Below are 21,178 nucleotides of genomic sequence, written 5' to 3'. Positions count from 1 at the left end.
TAAGCATGCTCTTTTCCTTCTGAAGAGGCAATAGCAGTGGCCTTGGTCAAAGTATGGCAAATTCAGATACTAACCTTCTCCTCTCTTAAAACTGCTCAGTGTATTTCTTAAGTCAATGAACAGTATTGCTAGTGGCATTAGATGGTTGTGTGCAAATCCCTGTATTGAACGTTCAAGTTTACTAAGATCTGGGATTAAAAGAAAGAAAAAAAGTATCCCCACAGATTTTTTTGTTGTTAAATCTGTTTACAAAAATCCAGTCTTGTACAAACACAGGTTAGACTTCAGACCAGCTTGATGTGAAATTAAGTTACATGCAAAACCAAACCAAAAAGGAAAACAAAAACAAAAATGAAGGGGGAAAAAAAAAAATTCACATAACATCTGAACACAGATGAAAGTCAGGCAATGACTAAACTTAAGAAAGCCTTCAGACAATGATGTGGTAGCGAGGCCAAAGGTTTGTTTTTGGTTGGATCTGAGAGTCATGGAGACATGCTACAACAAAGATGAGCAAACAGGGATGGAGGTTTCTTCTGAGGGAAGAAAACAAGAGAATCAAGAGGAAAAGGGGGGAGGGGGGCAAAAAAGAGGGGAAATAAGACAACAAAGGACAGGTGGAAGGGAGAGAGAGAGAAAGAGAGAGGGAGAGAGAGAGTTAGACACATTGCGACACGACCACACACAAATATAAGTACCTGTGCACATCCTATTAGACTACAAACGCAACAATGAGATGTAAAAGCACCAAGTAGCAAGAATGAGGACAATAATGTGTCTGCAATAATGTGTCTGCATGTTACCCTTTAATAGTGAAAAAGGGCCTACAAACACTTACATAGATGAAGTCATGCATCTAGTCTACATTAAGTGGCAAACAAAATAATTTGAAGAAATTTGGACTCAAGCTTCAGTCGATGGTAGCAAACACTTAACAGCGGACACAGTTGGCAATGTGAGGGAACAGGAGGGCAAAGCAGAGCAAATATGGAGGGCCATACTTGGGCCTTGGAATCCGGGATTTTTTTTTTTTATTTATTGTTGCAAACAGCATTATAATACTGAGCTAAAAAAGTGAGTCCACTCTGTAAATGGAACTACTGCAAAAGTCCAATTTGAGGCAGTGCATTTTTGTATAAAAAATATACATTGTATGTTTTTTTTTTTCTAAACCAAAAGGTCAAGCCAGCAATCTCACTGTCCATCTCTGAATACAAACACACATTTTGTTCAGTTTAAATTGAAAGGAAGAAATAACCCTGGAATGAACAAAAACTATTTCTATGGGCAACAACAAAAAATGGTTTGTCGTGCCATGGACAAGTCTTTGACTTGGTTAAGAGAAGTGCAAAGTCTCTTCTCTAAATCTTAATACTGTACAGTCAGTACCCATATTCAGTCATCAAGCATAGAACTTAAAATAAGCATAAAACACCTGTCTAAAAAATAATTGGATTGAAATGTAAAAGAACCATACTTTCACCAAACTCTGTATTTCATTCACAGCTGACTTCATAAAGAATAAAATAAACTGGACAAATAAATGACAAATAAAAGTAATCTTTGTCCAATACCACAGCTCCTGCCCATATCTACAGCAGTGTGTGCCTCTGGAGCGTCATAGAGGACTTACCCTTGCAGTGCTAACTTGACAGCAAGGGGTTGAGAACCCCAGCTGACATCAGTAGGGCTTGCTGTCATTCTTGGATCGTTTCAGCTGCACCTTCAGCCTCTTCATGCCGATCTGGAAGCCGTTCATAGACTGGATGGCTGCCTGCGCTGATACTGGGTTGTCATAGCTGACAAATCCTATTTTTTTCATTTACGGAAGTGAAGAAACGTGTTAGGTGTCAGCCTAAATCTCACTTCATTTCAAAGTCAGAAGACAAATGATAACAATTGGTTACTTTGCAGTATGACTGAAGCGAACACTGGGTAAGGAGGCACACGTACCAAAGCACTTGCTTAGATTGGTCTGTTTGTCGATGAAGACTTTGGCAGATACCACATTTCCAAAAGGCATAAACATCTGCAGGACGTCCTGGTCCCCAAACTCCTGTGGCAGGTGGTAGATGAAGAGGTTGGCCCCTTCAGGCCCTGAACGCAGGAGTGAGAAAAGTGAGAACATTACATGTGCACAAAGATCAGATACATTTTTGGTTCAATTTTCTGTGCCATAACTGCAAATATGAGTATGAAATTCAGTCAGAGCAACAACAATGTTATAGTATAGGGAGGCCAAGAAAAAAACAATATATACAAAGAGGCTACAAAAAATATAAATAATTGAGTGTTGCGGAAGGCCGCATAACTAAAATCACATTGAAAACAAAACAGTCAAAAAAGGATGTAATAATGCAATACCGCTTAAAGGAGAATTCCGTGGGAATGCATGGATTCCAGTTGCTGCTACTGGAAGAAACTGGAATCCATGCATTTCCACAGAATTATTTTTGGAATCTGATCCCTTATCATACCTGTTCATTCTTACTCGTCGCTTGACTTATCGCGACTAAATTCAAGATGGCTGCAAACGCTAAACTCCATGAAGATACTGTCTGTATAAATCGTCTTCTAAGTAAACTACCAGTGCTTTTTCAAAGTTCTCAATGTCTCGTTTTAAATGTCAAGGCCCTCGGAAGTCTACCAATGAAGTATGGAGCTACTTTAAGCCTCGTAAATGGTATAAAACAGTGATTTATTTGCATGGCTAGGCCGATGCCCGAGGCACCCCCATCGAAAAACTGTTGGTAGCATCGGCTAACTAGCGCCAGATTTCTGAGTGCAGGGGACAAGCAGAGATTAGCTATGAGACATACGTTCACACTCTGGATCATGTTTCAACACACTTTAGGTCAAAATCACACCGGAATTCTCCCTTAATTTCATCCTCTGTCTCATTACTTAAAAGTGGGAACAATCACGTTTTGGGACTACCTCATACGTAGAGAATTTATGAGCCATTAACAGACCTGCCAACCTTAAAGAATTTTTTTGAGTAGCACCCGAGAAAAAAAAATTTGCTGAAGTCGGCCTTTATGCATGCAGCCAAAAACAGACATACTATGCACACAAGATACATTTTGGATCGCGACCCATCTTTAATGTCGGATATCTATCTAAATTTGATCCAATGCAAACTGAATCTTTTATAGTAGCTCTATAATGTTAACAATCTGTTTTAGAGCCCAATAATCCTGACCTATGAAAAACACTTGTGTTGGACTGATGTGGATATGTTGTCCATTTTCTTGTCTCTGATCAGTCATGCCTGGTCTATTATTACCTTGTTTCAATCCATTATTATTAGCTATTTATTTTGTACAGAAATACAGCTAACCCTCATGCCAACATATTTAATTCACCTGAATATAGGCTACAGTAGATAGAGACTAATGGGCATAATCTGCTGTCAGAGTGCAGTCTATCCCTCAACTCACAATAGTAAAAACAAATGTTTGTTTTCTTTTGTTTTACTTTTTTTTTATACATTCAATGTTAAATTATTACCTGCTGACTAATGCAAATTACTGATTGCTTTTAAAGAATTGCAATTTCACATGCTCTCAGTCTCTTTCAGAAGGTGATGCCATTATCCCAACTAAGCCAATAGGTGCGCAATCTCCATCTGAAAGCCTATTATTTGTTCTCACTTGTTTTCGTGCTCATACACCAGAACAATGATCTACATGCTCCAAAGAAAAAACAAATTGAACACAAGCTCAAGGTCCACTTTAAGACTCGTTGTTAATGGCTGCATTTGACCTTGGAAAAGTTTGCGCTTCCTGAGCGCCTTTTAGTTATGAAAACGTTAACCATCAGCGACACATGGAAAATATAATGCTAACTGAAACAACTGATGAACAAGTAATAACTTTCCAAGACTACATCAAACTATTAGGCCTAGGTGAATTCACAACTCAGTTGAGATGTTTTAGTTTCACAAAACGACACCTGGGAGAACGCGAATTTGCGAGTGAACACTTGTTAAGCTCACCTCATCAAGTCTTTCATGTAACCCACTGTTGGCTGAAGAAAATATAGCGGCCTCTAGTTATATACATAACGAGTCATCCTCACTTGTCACTTTCTCTCTGTAGCTCACCCTTGCATGAAATAGATTTAGGGGAGATTCTAGTTCACATGCTCCAGTGAGCTTTCCGGAGAGGTTGGAAGTCTGCTTGTTTTTACGTAGTTTTAAGTAAGAAATCATACCCGCTTACTTTGATGTGAAAGTGCGTGGTTGCTATTCAAAATGCATATAGGTTGGCAGGTCTGCATTAAGGTGTCAGTCATGGTCCAAGCAAGAGTATAGGTTACAATGTCTTCAACAAGCTTAACATTTTAAGCATTGAATTAGCGTAAACTGCTGAAGACATGTCAACAGAACAAAAAGTGCATGGCCTTTCGCAGTTATTTTTGTCGGTACGCTTATGTGAGGTGTCGCACATGTCTATCTTTACAACACCAAACAAGGAAGTGAGTGTGGTGACAACTGGCTCAACATTTTGCATGAGGGACTGCTGTGGTTGGTGATTTTTTTTTGAGAAATTATGATGATTGGTCACATTTGCAGAAAAGTTGCAGTAACTGCAGACGAAATTACAAGGTCGCTCAGAATTCACGGGGATTGGTTGAATTTGCGTTAATTGTTGTGATTGCAACATTCCGAAAGTCCTGCAGGGACTGATAAAATGTTGCGTAGATTAAAATATTAACGTTGACCAATTGTCAACATGGCCATATGCTTTATGTAGACTAATCGCAGCAGGCATATTATTATTATACGGTGTGATGGGACGGTGGCCTTACCCTCCTTCTGGCTTCCTGCAGCACCCTGCTGCAGCAGAGACTGGTTGTAAAGAGAAGGCAGGGCAGAGGCAGTGTACTGCTGCATCCCTGAGTACGCCTGGGTAAGGGCATCCATTGTACCTGCTGACCCGTTGTTTAGACTTGTGCTGCCCAGTCCACCATTAAGGGCAGCCATACCTGAGAGAAGAAGAACAAAGTCATTAGGACAGAGTTTGAACAAGCACAGCAGATGGTACCTCAGCAAATATCGGGGGGTAATACGAAAGACCAATATTTAGTGTTTCCAGTAGACAGGCAGGAGAGTCCGCAACCTTCAAACAATATTGCGCACCTGGTCCAATTCTGAGGCAGCGGTGGTAATAATTTGTGGCAGTGGACCAAATGTACATAGAGGAAACACTGAATACTGTTCTAGCAGATGACACAACAAACACGCTCATGTCCAATAACAATGTGCAAATAATTTTGTGTGCAGAACCCAATTAGAAGTCATTGCTCTCCAAGCATTACATATCGACTACAAACGACTACATTTTTAAAAAGATAAGGTCAGCAGCGCATCTCTGGGGATGTATGGCATCAAACTATCGCAAACTCTTGGGATGTGACGTCAAAACACAGGCTCTCTAATAAAAAAACACTTTGCACAGGTAAGTTATGTGTGTGTGTCATCTCCTAACACTTCTAACCACCCAACACGCCCTCTTCTCTACTCCTCTACCACGGTCTCCAACACTGGACTAGTACTAACGTCCGCACCCTTACAGGGAAGCTACACCCGGCGCATGAAGCGTTCCATTCGAGACTGGTAAAATCCATTTTAGAAGACTATTGGAATATATAGTGGAATCTAATTGTTGAAGCAGACGCAACGCGACTGGAATGCTTCAGTTACGCACCCAGTGTAGTGTCCCCCGTCATCCTCCAGTAACAGCACCGATTGATACCATATTAATTCCTACCCAACGTCTTCTTTGCACTGCATCTCAAATGTTATTCCTTACTTTGGATAAAAGCATCTGCTAAATAAATGTAAATGTGTGCGCACGCAAGTGCCCGTGCATGTGTGAGTATGTACTTACTGTTGACATTTCCCTGGAGGGCGTTTAGGCTGCCGAGCCCAACGGATGCCCCTGTAAGGCCCTGAAGGGCTCCCAAAGAAGCCAGAGAGCTCATAGCACTAGAGTTGCCTGCGGCACCTGATGGTTCAGGGGGAGATACAAATGAATGGCCATTATGTCAAGAGAATCATTGGGTAAATCAGGCTAAATCATTGTGCAACCAACAATTCTACAAATTACTTGCATTAAATTTTAATGTGGAGAAGGTAAGCATTTCATATGAACTTTTAAAGTTAAGTAGAGTGGTTACCCTAGGCCCTATATTTACAATGAACTGCATACAATGTGCACAGTGTACAAGAACACAAAATGAAATAAAGGTATTTTCCGCACCTTGGCCAGCCAGACTCCCAAGGCCACCTCCGTTGGTGGAGGACGACATTGCGCTGGAGGGGTTGGACGTCTGAGCAGCGGCAGCTGCTGCAGCTATCGTGGCAAGGTTCTGCAGCTGCATGGCACTCATACCTGAGACAGGTAAATAGTTTGAAATCAAGGTGCTGCATTTTCAAAACGCTCTCAATCATTATCACATATCTTCCCATTTGGAAGTTACAAAGTGGTTTTGAGAAGAGGTAATGGCTCAGGGAAAATACGAGAAAAAATGATGCCACTCAGCAGGGAGCAGTCACCCAAAGGGGCTCATCTGACGACAATCCGACTGAGGCTTGTTTCTTTTTTGACTGGCATGTTGGAGCTCACTGGTGGGAAAGGATTTTAAGTCAGGGTTTGCATTCTGTCTTAATCCATGTGACTCACCACCAAGCTGCTGCACGCCACTGAACGAACCAAGGCTACTGGAGGAGGCTGCGGCCTGCTGGAGCAACTGCAATGAGAGAAGAGATCACATGCTTCACCATCTGAAATCCCCTCCATTTCAATACACAAACCCATTATCAACATGGGGACAAATGCCAAGTCATGTGGCTCATAGAGTGCTTGCAGTACTTATGATACATCATGCACGAGCACAGCTTAACAAGGTTAAGAGGTCCATCATCGCCCCGTTAATGATTTAGGGTGGGGTCCCTCAACCAGGGGTGTGTTTCCCAAAAGCATAGTTGCTAACCTGTTAGCAACTTAGTTGGTTGGCAATGGGAAATTGCATTGCAACCAACAAAGTTGCTAACTTAGTTAGCAACTATGCTTTTGGGAAACGCACCCCAGGGTAGTGGTGACCATAGAAACGGCCTGCTCTTACTGCAAGGTATTGTGGAGTGAGGCCGCCCAGGCCTGAGAGGTTCCCCCAGGAGGAGGTGCTGTTGAGCTGCTGCATCTGCTGCAGCTGCTGCTGCAGGCGCCGCTGCTCCTTGTCCTTCTGGGTGTCTGCGAATTTCACCACCATGGGAGAGGAGCAGCCCTGCGGAGGACAAACAAAACAGCACACACTCTTTTAGGACAGACAAAACACACCGATTCCAGTGTTGTCATAGCTACCAGAGATGAAACACAGGCCTGTGTGTGTAGCGGTGGGGGGGGGGGGTGGGGTGGGGGGGTGGGGGGGGGGACGGACCAAAAGCTCCTCACTAATGAATCAGCAAAATGGGACCAGTGGTTAGATAAGAACAGAGTGTGAACTAAAATCGTCGCTTTCCCTAGTTGTGGTAAAACATTACATCACAGCCACTTTTGTCAAGACATCAATTATAGGCCGAACACAACAATGCAGACTGGAGCACAGGCTGCGCTCTCACACACACACAAAAGTTGAAACCAGGACAATTACTGAGAGAAAATTTGGGGGAGGGGGACACACACGGACACACACACACACACAAACACAAAAATGTACACAATTTCACAAACAAACACCATCAAAAAGTTCAGACAGATACAAAAAGGAGCATCTCGACACAAAGTCATTCATCAGGCACTTCTCTAATTGTCAGGCGCACATGGAAATGGCTCTTCTCTATTTCCCTACTCATTTCCATGCTTACTCTGAACACCTGACCACTGCAACAGACAACCGATTGAAAGCATGACCTTCGATCTTGGGCATAAGAACTTGTTGTGATCAAATCAAATGAGCAAATAAAGTGGCCTAGAGGGTGCTTGCACAAGAGTCAGTTGCACTCCCAAGTTTTGCATAGGTGACCAAACTGTGCACTGAGCTACTCTGGAGTCCCAGAGGACCAGATAAGATGAGGTGTGTGTGTCTGAGTTGGGGGGGAGGGAATCAAAGAAAGGGCTGAGGGGTACAGTACCTCCATAGTCTGAGAGTGATGCATGGTTTTGATTGCATTCTGTGCCATTGCCCTGGTAGAAAACGTAACAAATGCACAGCCTGTAGGGGGAGGGGGGGGGGGAGGGGAGGAGGAGGGACAATAGGAGAAAGGAGGAGGAGACAAGAGAGAAACAAAAACAAGACAAAAGGTTTTGACAAGCCATTATGAAAATAACATGACAAAAACAGAGAACAGAGAACGGCATTGAAAGCACACAGAGCCGATCTCATTGGTTAGCACACAGAGAGTAGACACACTCACACAAAGTTTGCGTAAAGATGTTTGAACATGCTGCCACTGGACTGGCATTAAAAGGTACAGTATGAAGTAAGCAAGGACCGCACTCTCAGTTCCCTTTCAAACTTTTAATCGCCAAAAACGGACGTTTCGGGCTGTGCGCCCTTCTTCAGCGCTTCGTAAATCGCCATTATACGTTGAAGAAGGGCGCACAGCCCGAAACGTCCATTGTTGCCGATTAAAAGTTTGAAAGAGAACTGAGAGTGCGGTCCTTGCTTACTTCATACATTATCACTATATGAGGGATTCAGCACCTAGTTAAGTTAAAACCAGTAAGTCAGTTAGTGTGAGCGTGTTGCTTCAGATATTATTAAAAGGTACAGTCCGCGATTCTATCACCACCATACCCAAACTTTGCGGTCCCCTATCTGCGCTCCACCCCCCGCGAGATTCATACGCACCCCTGGCTCTGTTGAAGCACACATTAGGCAAACACATTAGACTAACTATCCCAGCCAATCGATATGGTGCTTCAGAACCTTTGAAAGGAGAGGTGCAATGATTGTCTACTGAGCTCCAATAGCCAGTAGTTTTTGCAAAACCAAATTGCAGACTGCATCTTAAAGAGATGCAAATGTACTAGATTTTTCCCTTTTACTACATAGAGAGGCCATTATCATGGACATGATCACTACTGCAATTTCAGGCTATGTGAGAAACAGGAAGTGTAAGCATGGAGGCAGTTATTCGAGAACAGGAAGATACTAACCAATGAAAGTCATCCTGGCTCTAAAATGTTTAAAAGCTCATTATTTAGTTCTTGTGAATGTATCATGTTGGACAGATGCATGTGCAAGTGCAGGGGGGACAAAAGACAAGACAACACAAGAGAGGCTTTCAGCATCCACACAGGTCTACAGTGGTCCAGGCACGAAGTGTGCTTTCCACAAAGCCCCAAGAGGTTGGTCAACACAGAGATAAACACCCAATGAGGAGTGATCACATGTAAGCGACTGACTAGCAAATGTTTAACTTTCCACCACCAGCATAGTGAGACACCAATATTCCCACACTGCAACAGATAAAACGGGATGGACTTTGACTTCATCACATGAGGCATGAGGCAGTCTACACGTTTTGTGCCACTGAAAATCTAGCAGTGCTTTAGAAAAACAAACAAACAAAACAAAAAATGGTATAATGAGAAAGTATGTTTGCGTGATGGACTTTGATACACTGGGGTAATTGGAAGTTAGGGGACCATGTGTTGAGATATGAAGGCGACACAGCGAGAACAAGTATGAATCGTATCTGTGGGGTTGAGACGCTGTACGTTTACCAGAAGCCAAAAATAACCTGGTGTACAAGAAAGTGTCCACAAATCATTTGGGGAACGTCTTACGTGATCATGACAACCTTAGCCTAGTTCAACACAGCAAGACAGACTGCCCATGCTGCAGCAGAGAATAAATCCACAGGCACGCAGTTGACTAGAAGTTATGAAGTACACTAAAAATCACCAATTAGTTGACTACTGAGTCATGAAGTACACTAAAAATCACCAATTTAAACTACTGCACAAAGCATATGTAATACACATTGCAGTTGGCATCAATTAAAGAAACTTTCAGGAACAATAGAATCAGTCTTCAGTGCACCAGTTTTTCTTACTAGGTCAAAAGTAATGTTAACTTTTGCTTGCCTTACTAGATTTGTTGGAATGAGACCTAGTGGGGGGCATCATGGTCATTATCATTTTTCTGCATGGGCATCAGAGTGTTGTTTGATTATCACTTATGAGCAAACAAGTACACAATAATGTACTGCTCTCATATACCGGTACAGCTCGCTCTCTTGAAATGCCCTACTTCCATGTTAGTTTTTCTACTTCTTCCTTCCTGAGGATGGTTTGTAGTGCTAGGTTTAATCAATGCATCATATCAGAGATATTGCTTATAACAAATTGTTGAAGACAACTGGATGTGGATCTTTTTTTCTAATTTCCCTTCCTACCCAAAACATCTGGGGGGCTGTATGAAACCTGCTGGTGGGCCTGATTTGGCCCCCGGCCCTCATGTTTGACACCCCTGGTCTAGATAGACTGTACATGTCCGTGTGTACACACAAATGTGTTTATTTGTGACTGTACATGTCTGTGTAGGCACAAATGTGTGTATTTGTGACTGTACATGTCTCTGTGTACACACAAATGTGTGTATTTGTGACTACATGTCTGTGTGTAGACACAAATGTGTGCATTTGTGACTGTACATGTCTGTGTACGCACAAATGTGTGTATTTGTGACTGTACATGTCTGTGTACGCAAAAATGTGAGCAAATTCTGCTTGAGTGTTCATGGTGAGCTGATCTGGGGACAGAATTGAGGCCAGAGCGCTCAATGCACGTGACAAACAGGATGAGGGCTGGCAGACCGGATGGTCAGAACAGATGATGGTCATGGGAACGTGATGCTGCAGTGGCCATTTTCCCCCCACAAACCATCAGAGAAACTGCAGTTTACCCACCTCGGCTTGTACCATCAGGTCCACGCAAAATCCGACATTCTTCTATCTGTCCGAATGGGGAGAACATCATCCGCACCTCATTCTCGCCATACTTTTTGGCCACCATGCCGATGAAGAGTTTGCGGTCCTCCACAGCTGCTGAAAAACAAAAAAAATGTACCGACAATTGAGTTCCATACTGCATGCTTGTAGCCTGTGTACCATTGTGCCATTATGAAGCCTTCTCTTAAAGGAGAATTCCGGTGTGATATTGACCTAAAGTGTGTTGAAACATGATACCGTAACTGCTAGCAACTGGAATCCATGCATTTCCACTGAATTATTTTTGGAATCTGGTCCCTTATCATACCTGTTCATTCGTACTCGTCGCTCGACTTATCATGACTAAATTCAAGATGGCGGTGAACGGTAAACTTCATGAAGGTACTGTCTGTATAAATCGTCTGGTAAATAAACTACCAGTGCTTTTCTCAATGTCTCGTTTTAAATGTCAAGGCCCTCAGAAGTCTACCAATGAAGTATGGAGCTACTTTGAGCCTCGTAAATGGTGTAAAACAGTGATTTATTTGCATGGCTAGGCCGATGCCCGAGGCACCCACATCGAAAAACCGTTGGTAGCATCGGCTAACTAGCGCCAGATTTCTGAGTGCAGGGGACAGGCCAAGATGAGCTATGAGACATACGTTTACACTCGGTATCATTTTTCAACACACTTTAGGTCAATATCACACCGGAATTCTCCTTTAAGTCTTCTGGGAATCCCCCCGCCCCAAAGTTCTTTAGCCCTTCCTCCAGTCTCTTTGTAAAACCAAAGGCAGCTAAGCTCATCATTTAATCCCAGAAATGAGACCCAGAGAAAGGCTTCAGTGAGAAACCAAAATGTGCTGACAGGGTCCACAACAACTTCATGTTCCTAGCACAGCCGCTTACCATTTGTTTTGTCGGTGTCTGCAGGCTTCATCTGAATGGGATGATGCATCTAGTAAAATAGAGAAAAACATTTAAATGACAATTTCAGTAACTGTTGAGGTTACTTTTCAATCACTATACCAAAAACAATGTGATTACGCTCTGCCAAGGACTTATAGAATGCATTTTATATCCTAATGAATGCATTTAACTTCATCCAAAGGCGCTTCAGAGGAATTCCTACTGATATGCACCTGAAACTGTTCAAACATCATGATCTTTGCTTAATATCAGCACAAATGTTTCACTGCAACTTACAGGCTGGCTGACACTGCTCTCAGGAGCAACACAAAAAATAAAGCAGAGCACCAGAACTGGCAATGTGCTTTTTTGGGGGGAAAACAGACCAGCATGGAATACAGATGGTCCTCTCAGCACGAGCGCTAACGTCAGGAGCACAACAATGCAGAGTTCGAGTTACGCCTTTACAGCCAATAGCACACTGCTGTCTGCACTGCATGGTTGAAAATGACGTCAATTATGTATTCTACATTAAACTATAATGAATGACTCATGTAAGAAAATAATTCTAGATAGGTATAACTTGGCTTTGAGCTGTTCTAATAAGATTGTGGTGAAAAGCAAGATACATGAAGGCACATTTACTTTGCACATACTACATTGATTTATGTTGCTCAAATGAGATGTACAAAAAAAAAAGAAACACCAGAACATCAACTTACCCCAGCTAAGGTTTTTATGTTATGCAATGCATTCTGGGCCTCCAGAGCTGCCTTTCTAGTATAAAATGTAACAAAGCAGCAACCTGCCGGGAGAAGAGGGAGCATTTACAGAACAAGACTTAAAGAGATGGCAGAAAAGGAGCACAGAGTGGAGGCAGGATGCATACAAACACATGACAAGACAGACGTCAAAAAGGGATGCTATAGAAAGGATTACAAAGAGCACTGGACACAAACTGGTACAATGCTCCTGACCGTTTCAAACCTGACTTTGAAATAAAATCATGACAGAGGCCTGAACAGTCAACACAGGCAGCAGTGTTTTACATAACGCAAGGGTGCTCATGCCCACACTCAGAGCAGGAGGAGGGGGATGCGGGTGGGGGTGGGTGTGTGTGTGTGTGCAACAGAGCAGGCAAGAGAAGAGATGGAACGCGCTCTACATCTTGGCGTCCCAGTAGAATGCCAGTGGCGACTCAGGCTGCCTGTCAGTAGCGCTGTAAAGTGGAGCACTGCAGAGCCTCTGACCTACATAACGGAGCCCTCCACTGCTGCTGATTCTGCCAGCCTCCACCGACTGCAGGAGCGACCGACTGGTGAAGGCGGCAATGAGCCTGCGGTTCTCTTTGTGCGAAGGCTTCAATGCCTGTTATATTTAGCCGTTTCGACATCAAGGAGAATAGGTGTGTTTATTCCTGCCTCTATTCACAGGCTTACACTATATCTACATATTCAGTTCACATTAGCCATGGAAATCAATGACCGGTTATGCACATATGCAAAATACGTGGTCGTCATGGTAACGGCCTGCAGGAGAAGAATAGGAACATCTCGTCAATGGAAATTCACCAGCAGAATCAATCTGGATAAAGCACATGTTACGTACTACTGCAGATCCATGCATGTTGAGCTGAAAATGAGACAAAACAGCAAGAGCATTGAGTAATGATCCAGAGCTCTGCTGCTGGAACTGCAAGCTATCACAAGGATACAACTTGTGTTATCGAATTTCTGGTGAGAGATGATCACCTGCCCTGTTTAGTCGGTGGTGTTGCTATGGATGTGACAGTGACACCTTAATTTTAAAGCTCTAAAAGATCCACTATTGAAACCACTCCTACTAATAACATTGGTAATCACACGGTCAATTTAATCTAAAGCAACACAGAATCACCTGCCAATGAGTCAACAAAAAAGTACAGAATTACAGAATGGTGCAAACCAAACCAAAATCACTGAAAAACAGGATAACTGCTTGTTCCATATACCAACTGATCAAATTAATTCCTGACTTAACCCTCTGCTGTACTCTTTCCTAAATAGATTTACGCACACTGACTGGAGGGGCACGGCTTGGCATGGCTTCAGATTCCATGGCATATAGCAGAGGCCAACTATGCCCTGGCATCTATGGACACCCTGCAGCGTGACAGCCATGTGAAACTACTGCAAGCACAGGGTGAAGATCTTGACACTGTTGGTGTTATAGGCTTCACACATCAGTAAAGATCACAACAACAGTACTACACAAAAAAAAAAAAAAAAAATAAAAATACTGGCTGTGATGTAGATACCCAGACCAGAGATAGGTCAGGATGAAATGAAACGAAAGTAAAGCAGGCCAGATGTGGTAGCAGCTGTGGTTGACATCAGCTAATGCAAGCTTACCTTTGCTCTGGGGCGGGTTCTGAGTGCGATCGCGAAGAATGTTAATTTGGTGAATGGCACCAAAAGGCTCAAACAATTCCTTCAGCTCTGTTTCTGTCCAGGACCGCGGGATCTGCCCAACAAACATCTTGATTGTGTCTGGATCGGGCTGGTCCAAATGCTCTAAAGACCCATTCATGTTGTTGCCAGTGCTGTTGCTGTGAAAAAGCAGAGTGTGGATTTTGTTTTACATAACGATAGCGACACATCAATTGTAAGAAGGGAAACCAGAGTTTATGTGCTTTCCTATTTAAACATTCAGACACTGACACTCCATCTAAGATAGATAAGATTTTATTAAATCCCACACCTGGGAAATGTACTTGTCACAACAGCCCAACAACGCATAAAAAGTAAAAGACAATTGCAAAAAGTCAATGCAAATGTTACCCCTGACCCAAAAAGTAACCCCCATCATGTGATCAAGAGGAGAGATGGCGTGAGAAGGAACCTGACTAACGATGACACATCATACATGTCAGACTCACATGCCTTTATCTCTGACTGAGATGACATGGGGAACGTAATATTGTGGTAAGATGGGCAGTCATGAAATAGTCTTGAGTCTAGAAATACCTTTGAGTACATTAAGTGTTGGAAGAAAACATGAACAAATCAAACGAACCACACAAAGACAGAGGCGATGGGGAAACAAGGGACTCAGATAAAACTATACAGACCTTTGTGCTCGAGTTATCCATCTCTTACACATAGAGCTCAAACGTTCAGCTGAAACACCAAGATCCTTAAAGGACTTAAATGACATCGCCCAGTTTAAATGCTAACAAAAGGTAGCTGCTAACACCACAAGTGTGGCTTCCTGTTAGTCCAGAACCTTGCAAGATGCAGTCAAGTAATCAAACACCACAAAAAATGCCTGTGTCAATGCCCTCCAGAAGATTAGTCCTCTTGACAAACTCAATAACCATATCTGAAGCTTTTTACAATCCAAACATTTGCGGAGATGATGCTGGACCATATCTTCCTCAGTGGCTTGGTGACAGCACAGGGATCGACTTATGGCTCCCCTTACAGAGAAGGGCTAACAAAAGGGTATTGTTTGAAAAGGCTGGCAAATACCATTCACGATTCCCAGAGCAACACAATAGCCCAAGTGAGAGATGGACGTCATAAACACATCGAAGGCTGCCCCTGCCAGCCAGTAGTCACCGAGGTATGTGACACCATTTATCAGGCTGCCCATGGCAAATGTGCTGCGTGAGGGGGTCGAGTTGTCAGTGCTCATGCCCAACCGTGTGACAAACCCAGAATGCAACTCCCTAGAGGTCACCAGGTATGATCAACTTCACCCTTAACAAATGTGTACGTTGTCTAGGCCAAATACTACTCAGAGCCAGTGAGAGCCAATCCAAAAGCACGAGGCCTGTATAGGCAGCCCATGGCATCATTTCCTACTGCCAGCTGTGCTGTTGGGGACCTGCCAAACACACCTAACAAATACATTACAGGTTGTGAGCCCTTGAATTTCACAAAACTCATCTCAATCATTTACCTGGAAATAACATGTTTATGTGCAAATCAACTTTAGAGAACATGGCGGTTCGCAAAATGAGACATTTTGCCTTTTAACCTGGACTCATTAAAAAAGTAAAAGTAAAGACTAAATTCTTCTACAAAACAGTTTTAGATTAAGAAGGCATGGTCTTAAGAGAGACAGATTTTTTTTACTTGTGGTTTGAGACAGGATTCACTCACAACCTTCTTCTACCTCACAGATTGTTGAAACACGCACTGGCACACCAGCCCACAAGTTTCTATTACCCAAAAATGGGTGTACATCAGAACGCGATCAGATAAACAGTAACTGCCATCTTTAATAACTGCCATACTGTATACCCCAATTAAAGTCTATGTCGCTGTTTAACTGGCTTCCTCTCAAATACTTGTTTAACTGTAAGCAAATGACACCTCGTGCCTGGATAAGGCTGCGAGCCAGAACAGAAAGGTCAGGTTACTGCTACACACTCCTCGCCTCAGGTCTGATGAAAGCCTTGGCAGATGACTGTCTCAAAAGACAAGACTGTTGAAACTGAAAGGTATAGAAACAGTCAGCTTTTCCATCAAACTACTTGCTTTTGTTAGAATACACAATAAATCCATACAATTACAGCACCAAAGTGAATAAATGTAAAAGCTACTTCTATCAAAACTGTCAAGTTATCAAAAAGCCTTCACCATTAAATTTGCATTGCACATCCAGGCATGTGGAAATTTGCCTTCGACTGTTGAGATAGCTCCTAGTTTTGGCTGTTTGCATCATCAGGTCATTACAGTGCCTTGGGGTTTTGTTTACCTACATGAACCTCAAAAACTCACCTACAAGCCACTGCATTGTCTTTGTCGTTAATAACTATAAATTTAAGTGGGGAAATACTTTCACCAGTTTCACCTTGTAAACTTTTCGATCGACTTCATTGTTACCCCTCAAGGGATTTTTACTTTTACTTACATTTGATGCAAATTTGTCTTCAGTTCAAGCACATCAGCATTATCTTTGTCATCCCATTTATAATCACTATCATTTTATCGATGTCTATTATATGTCTACCCTCTGACCTATTTATTTATTTACTTATTTAACTTTTAGGAACAAAGCCATACACCACTCAGCATCTTACCAAGCAAATGTATAGCAGACTAGCCAGCAGGAGCTTCAAGCATGTGATGCATCATTAATATATTGTGCACACATCTTCAGATGTCAGATTATTTTAAATCATGTGTGTGACAATTATATATTTCAAAGTTAATCGAGTAAATAATTCCACACACTGGTTGCTTGCAAAAGAATGGAGTAGGCATAACTAGGACAGTCTTCCTGTAAACAGTGGCCTATCAAACCGTGATTTAAATCATTTAGTAGATTAGTACCAAGGTACTTGTATAAACACCATGATTGTGTCAAACGGTCAACAATCTTATTCAGTTAAATCAGTAGACCCATTCTATTGTACGCCCAGGTGTGCCTTCCCAATAACACGTATATAGTATCTTCAATGGCTTTATGGCTCAATCGACCTAGAATTGGCGAACCTGGGAATTGCTATACTTTCTACTTGCCCACTAACTGAGCAAGCTAATATACTCAGCTTTTGTCAATTTCTGTTGACAGTATAGTGGACAAGAGATGCATTGATATGGAATTTTAGAGCCGATAACAATAATCAATATTTATCTGTTTGTTGTTGTGGTAAATAACAATACAATTGCTATAACTACAGGGAGTTTCACAATCAGGGTAAGTGTTTTGACTAAAAATTAAACCTTATTGAAATATCATTAGTTACATAAATGGGAAGTTGCCATTAGAACGCCCCCTTGAAGTTGTAACTCTTTTGAACCCTGTGTACCCCGAATTCAAATGTCCAAGATAGCTGTGCCCAACTGTAAATGAGAGCCATAGAAATGTATTGTTTATTAGCAGTTCTGTCCTGTGTCTCATTTCATCAAATCAATTGTAGAGACAATAATGTTCAACCTTGATAAACCCAACAAAACTGAGCCTGGCTACAGTAGAGTCCCATGTGGGAAAGTTTCACCAAAAATAGTTACTGAGGCCTAGTGGAGGGTAGGCCTACTTAGCCTCATGACCAATTCAATTAAAACAGACAATCTAATTAGGTCTTTCACTCACTAAGGAATACATCAACGTATGAAAAGTTCTCAATACAAGATCAAAAAGATGAGGCAACTGTATAACTGAAAGGCACAGAATTGTGTTTACAAAGAGACATGTAGACTCTCAGAGCAGTGAATGAGGTGGCTACATGCAATGAGTTCCGTCTTAAACACAATCTCATATGCTGCAATAACATAATTTTCACCAACTCCTGTATGAATAGGTCTATACCCTTGGTATTTTCGTGACCTGTCAAACATGAAGACCACTCTCTGGTTAGACCTAATTTTAGTAGTCTATTAAGGACTCTGAAGTTCACATTAATTAATCTGTTTTATTGCTATGCTTGACAGCTACATGCTTGGTCCTATGGTGTCAACACAAGGTATCGTGTGCAGTTTCATGTCTGATTAGTCTGGAGGCCTGGGAGAGCCAAACCACAGCATTTTAAACTTAAAACACAAGATCCTCTCAAAACCCAATGTGAATAATACAAAGCCCACAAAAATAACAAAGCTTCCATATGGAGGAGATATTCCCCCACACTGCTGTCAGCGTAAACAAGCTCTTACATTAGTGTACTGAACATTCACAGACCTACACAAATTATTGAAAATACTTCAACTGAATCTCAGACAAAACATGACATGACCCATGATATGAATTTTAAAAATCTGAGAAGAAAAAAGGGGAGAGAAAAAACAAGCACAAAACTATCTCTGATCTCTACATTGTTCAGGCTAAGAAACGTGCCTAACACCTTTTCTACCACTCAAACTGTAAGCTGGGATATAGCTATTGGTATGCCCCTTTTAAGCTGGCAGAACATGGAATTTAGTCAATTACTGGGATCTTAGAAAAACTAAGGATCCAACTGAAGATCCCTCAATTGAGTAAAGCAATTGTTGACAAACCAGGAAATAGACGTAGGGGGTTTTCCCACATTTAGATTTAAGAGAACTCTTACCCTAAAAGAGAAACTATGAAAATCTCAATGTTCAAAAATACAATAACATTAATTAGCCTACATTGTGGAGATGCATTTCTATTTCAAAATGGGCAAAACCCAAGCTATACAAGTAGGAATCGTTAATCTAACCTACAGTATTCCCTTCAAGTTGCTAACAGCCCATATGCTACAGACTATTGATGTCACCAAGCATGTGGTTTGCAATGCTATTGCACAAGTTAAGTTAGGCTCTCACACATCCTGTAATGTCAGCAAAATCCATTGCTTTACTAGTGCCTTAATATACAGCACTTGAAACAACAAGTTCTTATCTAGCTTCAAGAATCATGTTTACATGTAAGCTTATACATATAAAAAAACATCTCTTATGATCACAATGTTGTAATGATCACGATGTATTCTGCTGCGTGGTGTGGGAAGACACGTGTTATGAGCAGCTGTGGGTTAACATCAAGGTGAAACCAGAACCCATGGACAGCAAAGAACTCCCAACCTTAATGGACATTAGCTAGATAGACTGCATTACCTACATTACCTGTCCTATATCTGCTCCCAGGGACAAGCGCACAGTACCCTAAACAAAATCAGTGTAAAACACACCCAACTGAAATATTTGGGGGAAATGACACATAGTGGACGTATATAACACAGTTTGACAATAATGTACTGCAACAATATATATATGCATTGAAACACCACTTACACAATTGCATTAAGCAACTAAGTTAACACGTGCCCATGTGTCCCCAGCCTCCATTACGTGAGCCAAAGCGAGCTAGCCAACCTCAAAGCCCAAATAAATGCCAAGTTATAGATATCGTTAAATATTCGTATGAGCACAAGCAACACAGCCATTTAAATATTTTAAAACGGGTGTTCAGTAAACACTACAAAAAATATTTGGGTAACGTTAACGTTATTTCCAGAATACGTATATTATGTAGCATCATAGCTAGTTAGCTAACGTTAATTTGGGCAAAATAGGGGAGGTGGCCGCGCGGGCTGGACATTAATTCGCTTAACCACACACAGATGGACCGAACTGTTTATTCATATGAATTAAACAAGTTACATTTTCCTTTAAATCTATCAGGTGATCTTTTATTTAAATGGTAAATCATATGTTTCCTAATAAACATAGCAACCTCCATATCTCGCCCTTCACACTACAGTTAACGTTAGCCACTTCAGCTAGCATGTTAACAACGCACTTTAAAGTGAACTTAGCCAGAAGGTTAACGTGACTTCCTCATTTCCATACACAACCCTCAAAAAGGTCTTTCGCATGTGCTAGTCTTCTTGATACACCCATCTTAAATCGGTTGATCAACACCACCGTGAAGACGACAGGCTGAATCACGAGACGCTGACTGCTAACAAACGTTAACATAACGCTAACGTTATGCCTTTCACACATTGAAGTAGAACTTGACGCTACATGGCTAGCGAGCAAGCCAGACAGTCAAGGATTGATACGTTTTAACGACATAAATCATATTGGCCCAAATAATCCTAACATTACTTTTAATTCTATTGCAAGTTAAGATGTTCAATAACCAGGGAGTTTCAAGTAGTTAGCATTTCAACATTAGCTAACGAGCTAGCTAGTAAAGGATTGATACCGTTACGCTCCCTGGATAATTTGGGTAGCCCAAAATAACGCCACGCTATTACCCTCAGTGTGTTATTATTAAGTTTAGAAAGGCAAAATTACTTACATGGTATCACAAGAACCCATCAATCGACTATCGGCTTTCATATCCGGATGGTATTCAAGACTATATGCAGAAGTCATGGTTGCATGTAGCTAACTAGCTACCACTGTGGCATACGAAACACGCGCGACTGTCTCCCCCCGCTTGTGTGATTCAGCTACTGCGCTAGATATGTCATAGAAAGACAGGTGCAAGGCCTCCCCTCCTCAGCCAAAGATTCTTTACTACTACCCAGTCCCTTCTCTCCGCTCTTTCATTGTTGTTCCCAAAATCCTAACCGAAAATTTGTCCTCATGGCGAAAGATGATGTTAGCTAAACTAAATGGGTCAGAAGAATGGCCTTTTAACGGAGGCGTGGCTCTCTCTCTACAAACCATAGGCTACCGAAACACCCATTCTGAAACCACAGGGGGATTTGAATTATTTAAATATTTTTTTGTTTTACAAATAACATTGCGATGTTATGCAAATTACGTTACTTTAATCGTGGGCACCATTGTAAACTAGGCTACATAGCAAGATGTTGTTCCGGATAGCACCTCGTGAAATACTGGAATAGACTGAAACAAGCTG

General features: G+C 41.8%; 1 protein-coding gene across 2 annotated transcripts; it reads right to left on the bottom strand.

The window, feature by feature from the left end:
* Positions 1–1,633: 1,633 nt before the first annotated feature.
* Positions 1,634–20,947, bottom strand: LOC143103170 (CUGBP Elav-like family member 2). Of its 2 annotated transcripts, XM_076266983.1 has the most exons (13): positions 20,609–20,947; positions 14,242–14,438; positions 12,574–12,656; positions 11,852–11,900; positions 10,922–11,059; positions 8,138–8,217; positions 7,132–7,290; positions 6,690–6,756; positions 6,267–6,398; positions 5,895–6,011; positions 4,813–4,989; positions 1,954–2,097; positions 1,634–1,809 (listed from the first exon to the last, which is right to left on the bottom strand). In XM_076266983.1, the coding sequence occupies exons 1-13, from the start codon at positions 20,683–20,685 to the stop codon at positions 1,682–1,684; spliced, it is 1,548 nt and encodes a 515-aa protein (XP_076123098.1). In that variant the 5' UTR covers positions 20,686–20,947; the 3' UTR covers positions 1,634–1,681. The 2 variants fall into 2 exon arrangements, with proteins under 2 accessions (XP_076123098.1, XP_076123105.1); XM_076266990.1 differs by lacking the exons at positions 8,138–8,217; positions 12,574–12,656; positions 14,242–14,438; positions 20,609–20,947.
* Between the last annotated feature and the right edge of the window lie 231 nt (positions 20,948–21,178).

The sequence above is a fragment of the Alosa pseudoharengus genome, unplaced genomic scaffold (assembly GCF_046254945.1).
Source record: "Alosa pseudoharengus isolate Yale_2024_CS ecotype anadromous, Long Island Sound unplaced genomic scaffold, YU_APseudo_1.1 YU_APseudo_1.1_scf_10, whole genome shotgun sequence".
In the NCBI taxonomy this organism is placed as follows: Eukaryota; Metazoa; Chordata; class Actinopteri; order Clupeiformes; family Clupeidae; genus Alosa; species Alosa pseudoharengus.
Note: the sequence above shows the minus strand (reverse complement) of the source record. Positions and strands in the feature narration are given on the sequence as shown.